Below are 14,487 nucleotides of genomic sequence, written 5' to 3'. Positions count from 1 at the left end.
GGCCGTTATCACCCAGCAGGGCATGGTGTCATTCTTCAGGCAGGCCTGCCTGACAAGGTTCTGGGCGCATGCCTAGTTCAGGGGTCCGGTGACACTGAGAAGCTTGCTGAAAGAGACCTCAGTACCAGAGCCAGCCCCTCGCTGCTTTTACCAAGTAGGGACCCGGGGCCAGAAGTGCCACAGACCTGTGCATGGCCCACAGCAGGGCTCCCTTCTTCCTATCCTTTGGGTGCCCAAGCAGCTGCCTTCTCCTTGGGGACGACCTCAGGACTTGAGTGGTAGGAGGAAGCATCCCAGTGGCTGATGATACCTGAGCCATTACCTCACCTCATCCTTACCGCCCCTGGAAAATGAGTTTAGCCCTCAGACTTGAGGATCAGTTTTGTTGGCAAGTGGCCACCTATGCTCATGCAAAAACCAATCCCTCCTCCCAAACACAGACAAACGTGTCTGCAGTTACATGTTTATTATCTCTGTATTCTGAAGCAGTTCATGACCAGCATAGTGATTCGGGGGCGTTTTTTACATTTCTCTAAGAAAAAGGCACATGTTCCTTCAATAGGTAAGAAAAGTCCCCCCACCCCCATTCCTGAGGGAGCAGCCCCGTGGGTGCTGGGTGCTGGCACCCTAGGAACATTCAGCAAAGCGACCCTTAGCCTCATCTCCCCTTCTCCAGCAGCCGGGATGAGAGTAGCATACTCCACGGGTCATTTGATCTTGAGGTCCTTCAAAGCTGACTCCAAGCTCTGGAAGGAGACAGGCAGAGGAGACAGGCTGGTCTCAGCTGTCCTGTAGACAGCCCACCCCCAGGGACCTGGCCTAGCAAAGGACACAGAACCTGGACCTGGGTTTGAGTCCCAACCCTAAAGGGAGGTGTCCCAGAGAGCATCAAGGCCACTTGACAACCAGCAGCAAAGCCAGGACCCAGACCCAGGCCCCCTGTTCCCCATTCCTCCTGCAGAAGTGAAGGGCAGGGCGATCCAGGGTGGACCTTGAGGGCCTGCGGGGAGCCCTGTGGGCCTCACCTTCACATCCCAGATGCTCATCCCACCGTCCATGCCCGTCGTGCAGAACTGGGAGCACTTGGCCTTCCCCCCGGTGAGCACCGAGATTTGGCTGCAAAGAGGATAGAGGGTCACCTACCCAGGCTGCCCTCCTGGAGCACCCAATGATATGAGGGTGCCCCACCAGGAAGAGCCTGGGAGGTGGGCTGGCAAGGCCTCAGGACAGGCTTTAGGGACTTCTTGGGGGTGAGCAGTGGTGTGAGAAGGGCTGAGGCGCTCCAGGAAGAGGGCCCATAAAGGCCTGAGCAGGAGCGCCAAGGAGGACAGTGTGTCCGGGGACTGTGCAGTGACCCAGAAAATGGGAGGATGCAGGAGCTAGTTCTGAAGGGCCTTGAACTCTGACCAAGCGTCTGAATTTTACTCTGAAGACGACATTGGGCTGGGGGCCACGGAAAAGTACCAGTCTTGGCACACTTTTCCCTCTGATTCACTGCGTGATGGACCCCGCCCCAGCCGGGGTCCTCACGAGGCTGCAACGAGACCCTCGAGCGCCCGGGCCCCGCCACGGGGAGCTCGCTGCTCAGTCTGGCCACGCCCTAGAACCGCAGACCCTGCCCGGCACTTCTCACACATTGGTCTCCTAATTACAAAGCTGACTGCTCTACCACCACCTAAGGATGTTTTTATGCAACCGAGAGATCACTCCCGCTCCCAGGTCGGGTCCCTGCCTCTCCGGGCCCCGCCCCTCCCAGGCCCCGCCCTATTCTGCGTGGACAGTGGAGCCTGGCCCCGCCCACCCCCACGCCGTTCTTGTACTGCGAGTCGAGCACGGCCCCGCCCACCCCCGGCCCCGCCTCACCTGACGCTGTTCTTATGCAGCGAGTCGAGCCCGGAGCCCGAGGACGCGCCGCCCTCCGAGCTCGCCTTCTTGTCGAGGTTCTGGAAGCGCTCGCGGGCCGTCATGCCGCGTTGCGAGCTCTGCTTGGGCACGTCCAGCCTCCCGCCGAAGCTCAGCGTCCCCGCGGCACCGTCGTAGGTGAACAGTACCGGAAAACAGTCGTGGCCCTGCGGCGAGGTGGGCGTGCCGTTGGAGCGCAGGCGCAGCGCCACCATTCCCCACGGGGAAACGGAGGCCGAGGGGGTGCGGCGCCGAGGGGATGGATGCGGGACTGCGGTGGGGCTCCCAGGAGTCCCGATGCAGCTCAGGGACCCGGGCCGCAGAGAGGGAGAGCCCCCGACCCCAGGTGTATAACAAGGGCTGGATGTTGGGGGTGGACACCAAAGACTGCATCTAGGGGCTGCCCCCTCCCACAGCAAGATCAGCGTCTAGTTGAGGAAGGAGGAAAGTTTGTTTGGAATTCTCCTGGGGGCCCAGGCACCTTTGTGTCCTGCCCACCTGGTTCCACCTGTTCTAGAAGAGACACCCCCCATTTATGTTTGCTGACTGGTGAAAAGGGACATAGCAGATAGTGAGCAGGGGGAAGGGAGGGCAGTCACTGGTGGTGCTCACCCAGAATTTCCAGGTCCCCTTTCTGGGCACGGGGTGGAAGGGTAGAACTGCACCCTCCCCACCCTCACCCTCAGAGTTAGGTGTGGCCACGTCATCTGCATTGACCAATAAAGTTTAAGTAGGAATATCAGGATCCAGGGCACGAGTGAACACCTCCCTGTCATGGCATTTGGGGTGGCATGTTGGAGACAAAACTGCCATCTAAACTGAGAAGAGCCCCCTCGCAACACCTCCGCTGGACATAAAATGTAAGCAGGAAAGGAATCCTTAGTGTGTTAACCACCGAGATTGGGGTTTTTGTTACTGCAGCAAACCTGACCTATCCTGACCAGTGCAAATACAGACACGGGTGGATGGCTGGAAGGAAAAGAGGAGAGGGAGGAACCCGTGGAGAGCTGGATGAGCATCTTTTGGGCTTGCAGGGAACCCTGCTCTAACTGGATGCCGCCTCTCCCAGTCCCTGCATCCTTACCGCTGCCACCAGACTGTTCTCTGTGATGAAGGTAACGGCCAGCAGAGGCAGTGTTTCAGAGGCCAGGGTTGCGACACTGATTGGGAGAGAAATGTCAGCCACACTCTGCCCCTCTTCCCACTCTGCCTTGGTACCCTCCTTCCCCCGTCAACCTGGATGGCCTCTACTTACGCCATCTTCTTCTCAGCATTGGCCAGACACACGGTGCTGTCATGGCTGACCCAGGCCACACGACTCCCGCTGGCTGAGAAGCAGACACCGTGCACCCAGCCGCAGCTACTGCTGGACTCGAACATCAGCTCCCCAAAGGGCATCTTGGAGCCCCATGGTGTGGGTGCCGGTCGCTCCTCCACCTCCTTGATGTAGGCTGAGAAGATCCTGCCAAGAGTAGCAAAATAGGGGGAGTTACTGAGAAGTCTGAGAAGGAGGCCTCCTGCTCAGACTGGCCACAAATCACTGGTCTAAGAGTCCATGGTTCCAGACCTGGGACTGCCATGACCTGTGTCAGTGCTTGGACAGGTCTGGGCCTCTGTCCCCTTTGTGCAAGGGGTCGGGCTAGTTGGTCTCCCTGCTCAAAGTCCTGGCAACTCCTAGGGCCCGTGGGGACCTAATCTGAGGGCTGACCATTGACAGCCAGCATGGCCCCCAGGGGGTGCCAGGTCCCCATCATGCTGGCCTCTGCCTTCCATAGCAAGCCTCTAGGACGCCTCTTCTCCCTCCCACTCTCCATCATGAACCAATCCTGCCTGACCCTGCCAGCACTCCCCTCCACACCCCTCACTGTGACATACGCCCTCCTCCACACTCCTCCAGCCACCACCCCGCCCACCATCAAAGCCCCAAGAGATCAGCAGAGGACATTTTCCTCACTGTGCCCAGGGCCTTTGAGAGGGTTGCCAGTGCTGGTTACAGCCCCATTTCCCAGGTGGAGATCCAGAGACCCAGGGGGGCCATCTGCCTGCAGCTATAGCTTGAAGGCTTAGAGTTTGATAGCCAAGGGAGATTCATGGGTGCCAGGCCCAGGTGAATAATGCTAAACGGCAACTGGGGACTCTGCGTTCCAGTGAGTAGTCATTCATACTTTAGTATGAAATAGCACACGCATTCATTTCCCTTCACACAGGAAACTGAAGGGGTAGGGATTCTAACAAGGCAGGAGAAGAGGGCCTGGAAGGAAACTATCTGACATTAAGATGTGAAAAGGGATACATCCTGCTAAGACTCTACTCCCATGGGAGGGAGGCAGGACACGAGGATAGTCCTTTCCACAGCAAAAGCTCACAGGACACTGGACTAAGGCCCCAGTTACCCTGCAGCAGAGCTGGTCCGGGAGGCAGGACTTGGGGCTCTCAGGACTGGGCTTTCCCCCCACCCTCCAGTCACGGGGCTCCCGTGTTTATGTCAGCACCCCACTCTGCCTGGTGGCCTCACCGGCACTTGAAGTCACAGGAGCCAGCAGCCAGGAGCACATTGTTGGGGTGCCAGTCCAGGCTGAGGACGGTGGAGCGAATGGGCTTCTTGATGTGTTTACACACCCACCTGCAGACAGCAGACAGACAGGGGCGGAGAGACACAGGGGGGCATCCATGGGCCTCAACACCCCAGGGCCCCCAAGGGCCCTACAGATCACCCATGTCCCTCAGGGTAGGCCCCGGGCACTCACAGCCCTGGTTCAGGCCCATGATGTGCTGGGTCCCTTTGTCTGCCTTGGTGTCCCAGGAAGGTACACATGGTTAATGCATTTGGCTGCTAACTGAGAGGCTGGAGGTTCAAGGCCACCCAGAGGTGCCTTGGAAGAAAAGCCTGGCAATCTCCTCCTGACAAATCAGCTATTGAAAACCTATGGAGCACAGTTCTACTCCGACATACATGTTAACCTGGCGACAACTGGTTTACTGGTTGCCTCCTTTAAACCTCACGACAACTCAGCAAACGAAGTCACCAGTGACTAAGTCACATAGTTCCTAACTGGTCATGCTGGATTCAAACTCAGGTCTCAGAATCCAGTCGGTGGTCTCTGCCCTCAGGGACACGGGAGAAGACTGAGCTGCTGGGAGCTTGTGAGTGGACCCCTGGAGTCAGATGGATGCCTTGGGCAGTGAGTGACTTTACCTTGGCCTTAGTTTACTCATGCATAAAGTGGGGACAAAGCTGCCCCAGTCCATGGGGTTGTGGGGCCAGTGTGTGCAGAGCTTGGCAGATGCCCTGCAGAGGCAGCCCTGGACTGGGGCCGCCCAGGGACTGTGGAGCCCCTCAACTTACAAGGCCTAGAGAGGACAGACCCTCCCCAGAGACATGTGATAAAGGTCCCAACGCCCAGCCACTGCTTTCTGGGGCCACTCTGGCCTCTCCTCATCTTGGTCTGCAGTCCTGAGCTCGGCCAGCCTGGTCCCTCCCGGCCCGGCCCGGCTCTGTCCAGCCCAGGCACCCACCAGTCATTCTCCTGCTCGAAGTAGCAGACGGAGATGACCCGGGAGCCGCTGCCCACAGCAAACTTGTTTTCCCGGGGGGCCCATCGCACACAGCGGGCGGCCCGGTTGATCCTCAGGATGACCAGCGTGGGCTTCCACACGTGGCCCTTCAGTGTCCACACGTAGGCGTTGCGGTCTGTGCCGCAGGTCACGATGCGGTTACTTTCGGGGGCCCAGTCGATGCCTGCAGCAGGAGGGAGGGGGACACTAGCCTGAAGCTGCTGTATTGAGTAGGATGGTTTGGGTTGCAAGTAACAGGATCCTCATTCAAAGCTCTACCGTGGCTGTGTGGGAGGGGCTCAGAGGCCGCAATCTGCACAGCAAGCACGTTTTTTTACTCAGGTTCAGTGTTTACTGGAGTCACTCTAGGGGGTGCTACTTGAGCTTATTAGGGGGGGTGAAAGCTCTCCCAAGCCATCGCCAAACATGCTAGAAGGCAAAACCAAGAGACAGAAAAAAAACAGGTCCTTGGTAAAGCTGTTGGATCTTTTCCTCTGAAGCCCACACACCTCTGAGATTTTCAGTCACATGAACCAACACATTCCCTTTGTAACTGAAGCCCGTTTGAATCAGGGTTGTGTTACTTGCAACACAAACCATCCTGCTTAATACGGTGAGTGGGTAGATGGCCCCAGCCAGCCCTCCTTCAGCAGGGTGCTCCCAGCCAGCCTGACTCACCTGTCACCTGCCCGTTGTGCTCCTTCAGCTCATGCACCTTGACCCACTTGGCCCCGCTCTTCTCATAGATGTGCACCTCGTGGTTGTTGGGGCAGATGGCGATCTCTGCAGGAGAGGGGCTCAGGAATGCATGCCCGGGGCCCCACACTCCCCCACGGCCCACCTGGGCAGCTCCTTGTCCTTCACCACTAAGTGTTCCGCCTCTGCCTTGGAGGAGCCCCCTGAAGCCTCTCAGGCTCTGCTGGGTCCCCTTTCTGATCCCCGCTGGCCTCTGATGCCCCCACAGCAATCTCCTGCCCACTGGGACCTCTACTCATTCCCCACCTAGGTGGGCAGCTACCCGGCTACTACTCTCCCATTGGCCCTCTCCTCACTCCACTCCCACCTCCTACTCCCCCGTGTCCCCGAACTCCAGCCACTGCTGACCCAGGCACACCCACCTCAGGGCCTCTGCCTGCCAGACCACACCTCCTGCACGGCTCCTGCCCTTGCCTCCTTTCTGTCTCTGCGAATGTCACCTCCCATAAGGGCATTCCCTAAGACAGTGCCTCCTCCATCACCTTGCATGGTTTCTTGGTTTCTTTTTCATAGCTCACATTGCTACCTAGCACGAAGTGTTTATGTCTTCATTTCCTGCTGGCCCCCTACTAGCCTGGGAGCCCAGAGAGCAGCGGCAGGGCTGACCTCACACCTCTACCCTTCGGCACCTGCTGCTCCTTCCCCTGCAAGGCCTGGTCAGCTGGCCCTGCTTGCCCCCAGGGTGTCCGTTCACTCCCTCCATGAACACTCAGGGAGTACTCTCCTAAGCGAGGGAGAGGAGGGATGGTCAGCCCCTCATGAAGTCCATGCGTCTGGGCACCCTGCTGACCCTGCACACAGGGCCAGCCCGGAGGCTGCAGCTCTGTAGATGGGACTCCCGGCTGCTCTAACCCACAGGCAGTGCACCCAGGAGGTGCCTACTTCTTCCAGGGTGCCCAAGCCTGCCTCCCACCCGCCCCCACGGCCCAGCAGGCACTCACGGGAACGGTCCTTGTTCCAGGCATGGCAGCTGATGGGCTCCACCAGGAAGCTGTGGTAGGCCATGGCGCTCCTCCTGTGACCAAGAGAAGGGGAGTCCAAGTCAGCCTGACCCTGTGGAGGCTAGGCCTGGCCGACCCCTGCTCCACACCAGAAAGCCCCTCGGTTTCAGAGAAGGGTCAGCAGTTTGCAGGGAGGGTGGCAGGGCCAGCTCAGTCCTGTCCACTCTCTCCGTGGACCGTGGCCTGGCATGTTGTTCCCTCCTGGGGCCTCAGTTTCCCTCCTCATAAAAAAGCTGCTCCCACAGGATGTCTCTGAGGCTTCAGGGAACAACAGGCTGGACCTGGAGGGGTGAGGGTGCTCCCATGAGTGAGGTGATGAGGTGTGGCCGGGATTGTGAGCCAGATATTCACATCGTTCATCCATGCCTCAGTTTCCTCATGAGTGAATAAAGTCCCTTTATAGGATTAGACGAACCAATTCCTGTAAGCCACCTAGAAGGGTGCCCAGCACACAATACTGCTCCTGGAGCCCTGGTCTTCCCATCTCACCCCCATGCCGTGATGGGGTGAGGTGGGAGGGGAGGCAGTGGGTTTGCGGGGACCTGTGCGTGAAGAGACAGGTGGACACGCAGACATATCTGATTCTCAGTCTTGAAGACCCACTTGTTGCCCCTGGGGCCAAGGTGCCCAGGACTGGATCCAGCCTGAGGGTGGAGGTCTTCAAGAAGCCGCTGGGGTGGCCCCATGTAGGTGTTCATGAAATGGCAGCTCTCATTCCAGGCCTAGCACTAGGCCGAGATTTATGTTTAGAAGACACACAGGCTCCTGCCTCAGGCCTTCGCACGGCCGCTCCCTGGGCCAGCAGTGCTCTTCCCCAGGGACTACACAGCTCTCGCTGCTGTCATTCAGGTCTGTGCTCAAAAGCCACCTTCTCGGCGAAGCCTTCCCTGACCACCTGATACGAAACTGCAGCCACCGCCCACCTCAGTATTCCCACAGGTAATTATCATCTGATGTGCAGAGTGAGACCTGTAAGAGCTGGAACTTGATGGGACTGCCTTGTTTTCCTGGGTCTGGCAAGTTTTCTGCCTTTGGCAGTCTTATCCCTTTTTTATCATTTGCTTTAGTGGAAAATACTTATTTTCCTCCTCTGACGGGTTTCCACCTCAGAGTTGCCAGCTTTGAAGGTTTTACTGTATTACAGTGGACTTATTTTTGCCTGTTCCCCTTCTCCCTCTGCTGGAATACAGTAAGCCTGAGGAAGCAGACTTTTTTATCTGTCTTGTTCACGTCTCTATCCCCATTGACCAAATGCCCCGTAAATATCTGGTGAGCAAATTTCTTTACTGCCACTACCACTCAGAAGAGTAAATAAATTCTCAATTATAAAAACATATAAAAAAAAAATACCATGTAACATTTCTTGAATGCTTCTTACTGGCTAGGCTCAATAGTAAACTCCTTGTTATGGACTGAACTGTGTTCTGCAAAAAGGGCACGTTGAAGTCCTAACCCCTAGTATTCATGAACATGACCTCGTTTGGAAAAATACCCGTTGTCGTCAAGTCGATTCCAACTCAGTAGTGACCCTATAGGCCAGGGTTTCCAAGGAATGGCTGGTGGTGGATTCGAACTATTGACATTTTGGTTAGCAGCTTTTAACAACTGTGCCACCAGGGCTCCTGTTTGGAAACAAGGTCTTTGAAGTTGTTATCAGTTAAATTAAAATGAAGTCACACTGGAGTAGGACCCGATTCCCATCTGAGTGGTGGTGTCCTTCTAAGAGAGACACAAAGGGAAGATGGCCATGTGACAAGGAGCTATGTCATCTACAAGCGAAGGAATACCTGGGGCTACCAGAAGCTGGGAGAGACAAGGATTTTCCCCTCGAACACAGCCTGTTGACACCCTTTCAGACGTCTAGTCTCCAGACAGTCAGAGAATGCATTCTGTATTTATAAGCCCCCTACTCTGTGGTGCTTTGTCACAGAAGCCCAGGGCACTCAGAGGCCGCACATATCAGCAGCCCTGGGCCTGGAGGCAAATGCTCCAGGTCAGCTGCAGATAACCAGCATGACAGAGCCACCTGCTCAGTCACAGGGCCATCAAGTAGGGGGGAGAACTGACTTGGCGGCGGCGGCGGGGGCGGGGGGCAACCAGGACCCAGAGCCCTGAACACTAGAAGCTGGTGCTGCCCTGTCACTGCCCCGCTCTAGCAGGCAGCCCACCACACTCCCCTCAGCAGGGCTGCCTGATCAGGCTGAGCTCACCCGCATAGCTAGCATGGGGGGCCCTATGGGAACCCTGGGGTCTGTCTCCTCCCTCATCACGGTTCCATGCAGGCCCCTACTGGGAGGAGCAGCACGGCATGGCCTGAGCTGGGCCCGAGGGACAGAGTGGCCTTGGCCAGGGCTGCAGTTTGGCCCATTGTGCAGCCGAGAAAGCTGGGGCTCAGTAATCAGCTGACCTGAGGTCACACCAGAAACCTTGCATGGCCTGATTTCACGCCATAGAGCTCACTGCCTGGTGGGCCCTGCTCACCGCAGATGCAAATCACCTGCTTCCACTTCCAGCAGGAAGTCTGGGGAAGTTAATTCCCCCACAGACACACATACATGCGTGTGCACACAGACATATGTGCATGTATGGGGCAGGGACCAAGCCTGTTTCCCCAGTGCCTAGAACACGGCGCTGAGCAGGGTGTACATTTGCCAAGAAAGAAAGCACACACAAGCATACATAGCCTGCACCCAGTCCGCATGCGCACGTTCAGCCTGGCACACACATAAGCACGCTGATGTTCCCACACATTTGGCCTTGCACACATACATGCACAATGCTCCCACACGTACATGTGTGTTGGCCGTGCACACACACACACGGACACCGTTTCCACATGCACATCCGTGTCCCACCTTGCACACACACATGGCACACTGCTCCTGCCATGACTTCCTCTCTGAGCCTTTCTCCTTAAAAGGTCTTTTTTTGTAAGGCGAAGGCCCCGGAAGCGCTGTCTCAGCCAGGGGCCCCAATCAGTAGCCTGCTGGGGGTTCCCCTAACCACTTCCGGTACGCCTGGACTGTGCCAGCAATAGTCGAGCTTAACTTGAGCTGGTTCATTTCTCAGGAGTGGCATGCGCCAGACCCATCTGACCGCTGCACTTTGCTCGTCCACCCCGTCCCATTTCCCCGGGTCGCCAGTGGGGTAGGGGCAGCACTGAGCCCGAAGCCCATTTCCAGGCCCCAGCCCAGACACTTCTTGGCTCCTGGACTCCAGCTGAGGCCTCTCCCCTCAGCCCCAGGTGGTCCAGAAGGAAGAAGACTTTGGTATAGCCTGGGGCCCCCCGGAGCCGGAACTCTGGGCCCTGAGCTGGTTGGCAGAACCTGACTTCCCAGCATCAACTGTCCCCAGGCATAAGAGTAGCCAGCCATGGGGCACACTATGTTGTTCTCATGATGTTCCAGAGTGCTGGGCTGTGAAGACAAAGAGGCTGGGCCTGCCAAGGACAGCAGTCCTCACGTGCCACCAGGTAATGGCAGCTCAGGGGACTTGGGAAGCCCTGACTGCCACTTTCCCAGACCTAAACGTTCTCAGGTGGGGGGAGGAGGACTGGTACAGATGGCCAAATGCAGTGTGACAGGCAGGAGGAGGTTGAGACCCATGCCTATCAGCCAATCACACTTTAGCATGAATTCAGAAACAAATACTTCCTAGTCCACTGAAACTCCTTAAAGGGCGCAGGGGAGAAGGGTGAAGGGGTGGGGAGAGAGGAAGATTCATTTCCCCTTTTTCTTAACTTCTGTAAAGCAACTGAAACCAGCAGGGCCTCAGAGATAACTCCCCCAATCTCCATATCTTACAAATGCTGAGGAGGGGCAGAGGGGAAGCAGAGAGGTGAGCACCTTCTCCAGGCCACCGTGGCCTCTGCAGCAGGGCCAGGAGTGACTGGGACTCCAGCCTCCTGACTCCAGGACCATGGGATTGTTCTGTGTGATCAGACCTGGGGAAGCAGCCTTGTTTGGACCACCATTCTGCCCCGGAAGCCTTAGTGGCACAGTGCCTAAGAGCTCAGCTGCTAACCAAAAGGTGGATGGCAGTTTGAATCCACCAGCTAGTCCTTGGAAACCCTATGGGGGTAATTCTACTCTGTCCTAAAGGGTCGCTATGAGTCGGAATCAACTTGCTGGCAACAGATTGGGTTGGCTTGTTTATCTTTTTGGTTACACTTAAATATAAGTTCCAGGAGGGCAGGGGTATTTGTATTTTGTTCACCAGTGTAGCCCAGCACCATTTAGAGTGCCTAGCACATAGCAGGGGCTCCATAAAGATTTACTGAATGTGGCTGAATGAATATATCACACTCTTTTTTTTCACGTCTGTCTTGGGGATGTTCTATAAGGATTTTGTAAATATTTATTGGGGTGTCTGTGTTCAAATCTTTTCCTGATACAAATGATCAGGATTGGGTCCATGGTCAAAAAACCTTGGAAGCCTCCAGACTACAGGGTCCCTTCAGCAGATTCAGAGGAAGGATCCAGCTCCCCTCTACAGCAAACTAGGCAAAGGCTCGGGCTGCCCAGCCAGGGAGGACGCCCTTCCCTCCTTACACTGTTGGGTTCAAATCCTGGCGCTCTCCCTGCTGGCTGGGTGCACTCAGTTTATGCTTTCTCCACATCTTTAGCCAGAAAAGGCTGGGCTGAGCAAAGCATAGGCTCTGGATCCTTGGCTTTGCCAGGCTTCTCTGAATCCAGACATTTGGCTGTATTTGAAGCTAAACCAAGCAGGAGCTAGCTGCCTGGAGCAAGCATCTGGGCTCTACCAGAGCTGGGGAAGTCCCCGCCCAGCTCAGCGCTCAGAGAGAACTGCCAGTAAACCCTTTTGCTAGTGCTAAGCACTTACTCAACTTCCTGTTGTGTGCAGGAGCCGGGTGTGGAGCAGCCATCTCCACACCACACAGACCAGCCAACTCCTCCTCCCCAGCTCTGCACTGGAAGTCCTACGAACCAGGCAAAGTCAAGAAACGCAAACGAAAACATTCATAAGGCACCATAAAGCACCGGTTACAGCAATCCAAATAAAACAAAAATCAAAAACACATAAAACTTAGTGCTGGTAGGGCTGTGGGGAAATTGTCACTTCAGGTTTTCTGAAGAGCAGTGTGATGACTCTCAGTTTAACAACTGAGTGATAACAAACAGGACAGAATAACAGTAACCAAAACTTAAAAACTGTTAACGTGGTTTGGTTGCATTAATCCATTCTGGTGCTAAAATGCAGCCAGTAAGGTTTTTGTTTTTTTTTTTAAAGCAAACACATTCCTAATAATGTTCTTTATAACGGTGACAGGGTGGAAAAATCCAGATGACAACTACGGAAAGAGTGATTTGTGATATTAACAAGTTGGGATGCTATTCAACTATCAGAAAAGATTATGTACCAAGTCACATGTAATAAAGTGACTTTACTGGCATTTGTCAGGGACTTTCAGAGTTTACCCAGGACTTTCAACATCCATTCTTTTAACCCCTAAAGCAAGCTTGAGAAGTGATTTTTTCCCCCTAAACTTTCATTCTGTACAAAGGAAACTTGGGCTCAGTGAGAAAAAGCAATGATTTGCTCAAGGCCACCTAGCTGGAACTCTCACCCCAAATTCGGGAGGTCGGGTTCACAAGGGCAGACCTTGTCATGGCAACAACATTAATAATGGCACACGTTCCTACTCTGTGTCTGGCTCAGGATTTTACACACATTGTTGCATTTAACCTCACAACCTGAATGTCCATTTTCCAGATAAGGAAAGTTGAGGCCCAAGGAGGTTAGGTTTCTTGTCAAAGTCATTAGCCAGTTGAGGAAGGAGCTGGCACACTCACCTATGCCCCCGGGCCTTCTGATGGGCGCTTTTAACCAGTGAACCGCCCTGCACGCGAGGCAGGCGGAGCCTGGGGGCAGCTTTAGCCTTTAGTCATTGTTACTATTACTGCCACCAGTCTGGTCCCATTCGCCCTGCCCCAGCCCCAGCCCCGGGAAGGGAGCGAACGCTCGATTCGTTTAGAAGGGCCGGCCTGCGGCGGGACCCCTCAGGGGTGGAGGCGGCTGGGGGCCTCAGACGGGGCGGGGGCGCCAGCTCATTTCCCGGCCGAGCGACCCGGAAGGCTCGAGGATGGAGGGGAAGTGGCTGGGCGTGGGCCCGCCCGGCCCCAAGTAACTGGGGGCCCGGGAGCCGGGGATCCGTGCCTCGTCGGGTCGGGAAGCCCTGCGCGCCCCCGCCCCGGCCCCGCGCCGCTCCCCTCCAGGAGCCCCTACGCCCGGTCACCCCTGGGCGCTCTCCAGACCCCCTCTCCCTTAGCCCCGAGCCCCCTCACCTCCAGGCGACACCCCTGCGCCCCTGCCTGCAGCGGGCTCCTCGCCCCCATCCCCTGCCCCTCACTCTCCGGGGTTCCGCGAACCTCTCCTCTCCGAGAGCCCCTCCTTCCCGTCACCTCTGGGCGGCTCCCCGACACCCTCTCTCCCGGCCCCTTGCCTGCTGACCTCCAGGCGACACCTCCGCGCCCCTCGCCTCCTGGAGGCTCCTTGCCCCCGCTCCCAGCCCCCTCTCCAGGCGGCGCCCCCTCGCCCCCTCCTTCCTGGGTCCCCGCGCCCCTCACCTGCGGGCGCCCCGGCCGCGGACTCTGGGCAGTCGACGCGCCGAGCCAGCTCTGGGCCCCGCGCGTAGCAGGAGCCACTTCCTCGTGGGCGGGGGCGGGCCGGGGGAGGGGGCCGGTGGGACTGGGCGGGGCGGGGGCGGGGCCAGGGGCGAGGCCAGGTCACCAACAGCTCCCGGCCCCGCCCACCCCCGGTTCGGGAGCGCAGGGCCGGCTCCGTCCGTGGCGTCGGGGCCCGAGGCGCCCAGAACCGACTGCGATCGCCCCTCCCCGTTATGGTGGGGAAACTGAGGCTGGGAGAGAGGGTGGTGGCCTGAGTAGCAGCAGGGCGGGAACCTGGGGCGGTGGGGGAACTGGGCAGGGCGCACGCCTCCGGATCCCCCAGGGAGGACCGCGCAGGGGACCCAGAGCCGCGGCTGCCGAGCCCGGACGGCGGGCTCCTCGAGCCCTCACTAGTGACCGAGCAGCCTGTAGGGTGTCTGCAGGCCTCGGCGCCCAGCCTGGGGAGGGGACATCCCTTCTCTGTGTGGTGATCCCTTTGCGGGTGCTGGCCCCGCAGGTGTGGCCACGACAGCCCCCGGCAGCCCTCCCAGTCCGTTGTCCTCACCACAAACCACCGCAAACCGGGGTGCTGGCCCGGGCAGGGTTGCGCGCCAGCCCCCCCCCCCCGATTACAATTCTAACTTCTT

The 14,487-nt window shown here is 57.3% G+C and overlaps 1 protein-coding gene across 1 annotated transcript; it reads right to left on the bottom strand.

The window, feature by feature from the left end:
- Window positions 1-451: 451 nt before the first annotated feature.
- ARPC1B (actin related protein 2/3 complex subunit 1B) lies at window positions 452-13,900 on the bottom strand. Its single transcript, XM_064296051.1, has 10 exons — window positions 13,802-13,900; window positions 7,155-7,228; window positions 6,136-6,240; window positions 5,419-5,641; window positions 4,418-4,525; window positions 3,158-3,364; window positions 2,987-3,062; window positions 1,864-2,069; window positions 1,026-1,116; window positions 452-746 (listed from the first exon to the last, which is right to left on the bottom strand). The coding sequence occupies exons 2-10, from the start codon at window positions 7,216-7,218 to the stop codon at window positions 708-710; spliced, it is 1,119 nt and encodes a 372-aa protein (XP_064152121.1). The 5' UTR covers window positions 7,219-7,228; window positions 13,802-13,900; the 3' UTR covers window positions 452-707.
- Window positions 13,901-14,487: the final 587 nt, after the last annotated feature.

Source organism: Loxodonta africana, chromosome 12 (assembly GCF_030014295.1).
Source record: "Loxodonta africana isolate mLoxAfr1 chromosome 12, mLoxAfr1.hap2, whole genome shotgun sequence".
Lineage (NCBI taxonomy): Eukaryota > Metazoa > Chordata > Mammalia > Proboscidea > Elephantidae > Loxodonta > Loxodonta africana.
This window is presented reverse-complemented; position numbering and strand designations above follow the sequence as displayed.

Bases quoted from the DNA above. Each gene is read 5' to 3' on its own strand.
- ARPC1B (XM_064296051.1), bottom strand. From the start codon at position 7,218: ATGGCCTACCACAGCTTCCTGGTGGAGCCCATCAGCTGCCATGCCTGG. The intron at 4,526-5,418 runs GTGGGTGCCTGG...TGCTGTCTGCAG, and splicing joins TTCGAGCAGGAGAATGACTG to GTGGGTGTGTAAACACATCA. The intron at 2,070-2,986 runs GTAAGGATGCAG...ACCTCGCCGCAG, and splicing joins AGAACAGTCTGGTGGCAGCG to GGCCACGACTGTTTTCCGGT.